Source organism: Pteropus vampyrus, unplaced genomic scaffold (genome assembly GCF_000151845.1).
Source record: "Pteropus vampyrus isolate Shadow unplaced genomic scaffold, Pvam_2.0 Scaffold8, whole genome shotgun sequence".
Taxonomy (NCBI): Eukaryota; Metazoa; Chordata; class Mammalia; order Chiroptera; family Pteropodidae; genus Pteropus; species Pteropus vampyrus.
In genome coordinates, this window is record NW_011888789.1 from 11913916 (window position 1) to 11916798 (window position 2883).

The following is a 2883-nucleotide window of genomic DNA, read 5'->3' on the forward strand; positions in this document are numbered from 1 at the left end:
CTTTGTCGAAAATTATTTGCCGATATAAACACGGGTTCCACTGGTCCATGTGTCTGTTTTGCTTACTGTTGCTTTATAGTACAATTTGAAGTCAGGCAGAGTGATGCCTCCAGCCTCATTCTTTTTTCTCAGGATGGCTTTGGCAATTCGGGATCTTTTGTGCTTCCACACAAATCTGATGATTTTTTTGTTCTATTTCTTTAAAAAAATGCCGATGGGATTTTGATGAGGATTGCATTAAATCTATAATGCTTTAGGTAATATGGTCATTTTAACTATGTTGATTCTTCCAATCCAAGAACACAGAATATCTTTCCATTTCTTTGTATCTTCTTCGATTTCTTTTAATAGGGTCTTGTAGTTTTCATTATATAGGTCCTTCACATGTTTTGTTAAATTTATTCCTAGGTATTTATTCTTTTTGTTGCAATTGCAAAAGGAGCTATTTTTCCGCTTCTTTTTCTGATGCTTCATTATTAGAGTATAGGAATGCTATGGATTTTTGAACACTGATTTTGTATCCAGAAACTTTACTGTATTTGCTTATTGTGTCTAGTTGTGTTCTTGTGGAGTCTTTAGAGTTTTCTATATAGAGAATCATGTCATCCGCAAATAGTGACAGTCTGACTTCTTCGTTTCCTATTTGGATGCTTTTTATATCTTTCTCTTGTCTGATTGCACTCACTAGGACCTCCAATGTTATATTGAATAACAGTGGCGCTAGTGGACAGCCTTGCCTTGTTCTTGATCTTAGAGGAAAGGTTTTTAGTTTTTCACCATTAAGTATAATGTTGGCTGATGGTTTGTCATATATGGCCTTTATTATTCTCCACCAATATTTAGATGAAGTACTGATGTGGAGTCAGTGGTTAATTGGATTTAAACTGGGGTAGGTTTTTGTAGGGTGAGTATATCTGAGGGAAAGAGTGGCAAGGGATTAAGTGTTGGGAAGCTGAGTAAGGAAGGGAGGACATAGGCTTGTTGAGGGATTGAAGAGTGGGGAAGTAGTAAAAGTGTAGGGTACCTCAGAGAATCAGTACAAAAGAATGGAAACCAGTATAGTTCTGGGGATTAAGGTATTATTAGTTCACCACCACTGGAGTCAGTCAGCTTCATCTCTTGTCTTTTCATCTCTTTGCTCAAGATTCAGATTTTTGGTTGAGAGAAGTAACTTAAGTAGTCAAATTATCACCCCTTAACCAGGAGAAGGAAGGGAGGGCCTTAATCAGGGGGATTTGTCTGATTGAGAAATTTAGTAGTTAGGATCTGAAGTTTGTCCAAAGTATATTTGTTTTAAATCTTGCTATTCTCTGCTTTCTATATTATGTAAATGAGATGTTACTTGTCCAACTTGTATAATGTCATGTGGAATCATTAGATGCTTTGGAAACAGTATTATGAAACTGATAAGTAGTACAGTTAAACTAAGATGGTGATAAACTCTCAATGATTACAACTGCCAGTGAATTTCTTTGTGAAACTGTATTCAAAGTTTTGTGAAAAAATTCAAAGATCCTGTTTAAAATTATACTTAAACTACAAAGTTCAAAGCAAAATAACTCAGCTTATAGGATAACAAATATATATATTAAACCAGACTCTGAAAAATTTTGAGTTGATCTAGTATGTTATTAGAATTTATTAGCTTATTGCAAATAATTGCATTATCTTTTTGAATTGGAGTGAAAAGCTGTAAAGATTAATGTCATAGCTAGATTTTCTCCTTGGAGAAAATTACCAATTGCTTTATATCAATTCTTGATGTGGAGTTAGTGTTAGGTTGCCAGCCGACCATAGCAGAGTAGAGGAATATGAAAAAACCAGAGTGTGGCCAGGAAAAGAAGTTGAGTATTGAAGATGAATGTATTTGAAGTAAAATTTAGTGAAGTAAAAGTTTAGTAAATTAAATTTGAAATAAATTTTAGTAGTAACATTTTCAAGTTCCAAAGTTGTTGAGGTAAAGCAAATACTACCCTTCTTAACAACGGCAAAGAACTATAATTATGCTGCACTAATTAAGTTAGCAGTAATGAGGTTAGTGATAAGAGAGGGATAAAGGAATCTAATGTCTCTGGTTTTGTTAATCATCTCGACAGAGTACTATTCCTGTGTGTTTCATTTGGTCTGGTAGCACTGGCATAATGTATAAAAACAGGCTTTTACTAGACAGTCAATAATTGCTTCGTTCTAGGGCATGTGATTTACCATGTAATATATCTGTATAAATTTAATAATGGGTGATTTTATAGTGGGGTTCTATTGCTTTTGTCTGTTGCTTTTTTTTTTTTCCTGTTTTGAAACTTATATCTGCCTCTATTAACTTTTCAGAGTGATGTAAGAATGTTAGTAAAGGTGAATTTTTTTTTTTTTCTTTTTTTTTCTTAGGAGCAGTCACCATATCCTAGCTACAATTCTAACTTCTGGAATTCTCCCGCTCGACCTAGGGCTCCTTACCCAAGTACATATCCTGTAAGACCGGAAATGCAAGGCCAGGTATGGTCTAAAATTGACAGACTTCCTAAATTTTTTCTTAATGAATTATTTTCAGAACCTATGGAGATTTCATAGTAATGATTTGTGGATTTTTGTCGTTTAATGAACTTTATCGTAATCATCTTAGTGTTTTTAGCTCAGAGATAAGGAAATATCTAGGCAAATATTACCTATAGCAAAGGTAGCTTGAGGCATAATAGTTTATTTCTCAGAACCTGGAAACAACAAATATAAAATGTACTTTTTAAATTTAGATTTTTTTTGAAATATAACTGACACATAACTATATTAGTTTGAGGTATACAACATAATGATTCAATATTGGTATATATTGCAAAATAATCAGCACAATAAATAGTTAACATCCATCATCACACATAGTTACAAATT

The 2883-nt window shown here is 33.3% G+C and overlaps 1 protein-coding gene across 1 annotated transcript in view; it reads left to right on the plus strand.

The window, feature by feature from the left end:
- Positions 1-2883, plus strand: part of DDHD2 (DDHD domain containing 2) — a 73976-nt gene that overhangs the window by 15614 nt on the left and 55479 nt on the right. Inside the window, exon 2 of the mRNA XM_023538514.1 lies at positions 2386-2493. Coding sequence (XP_023394282.1) covers positions 2386-2493 — 108 coding nt within the window. The remainder of the gene's footprint in view (positions 1-2385; positions 2494-2883) is intronic.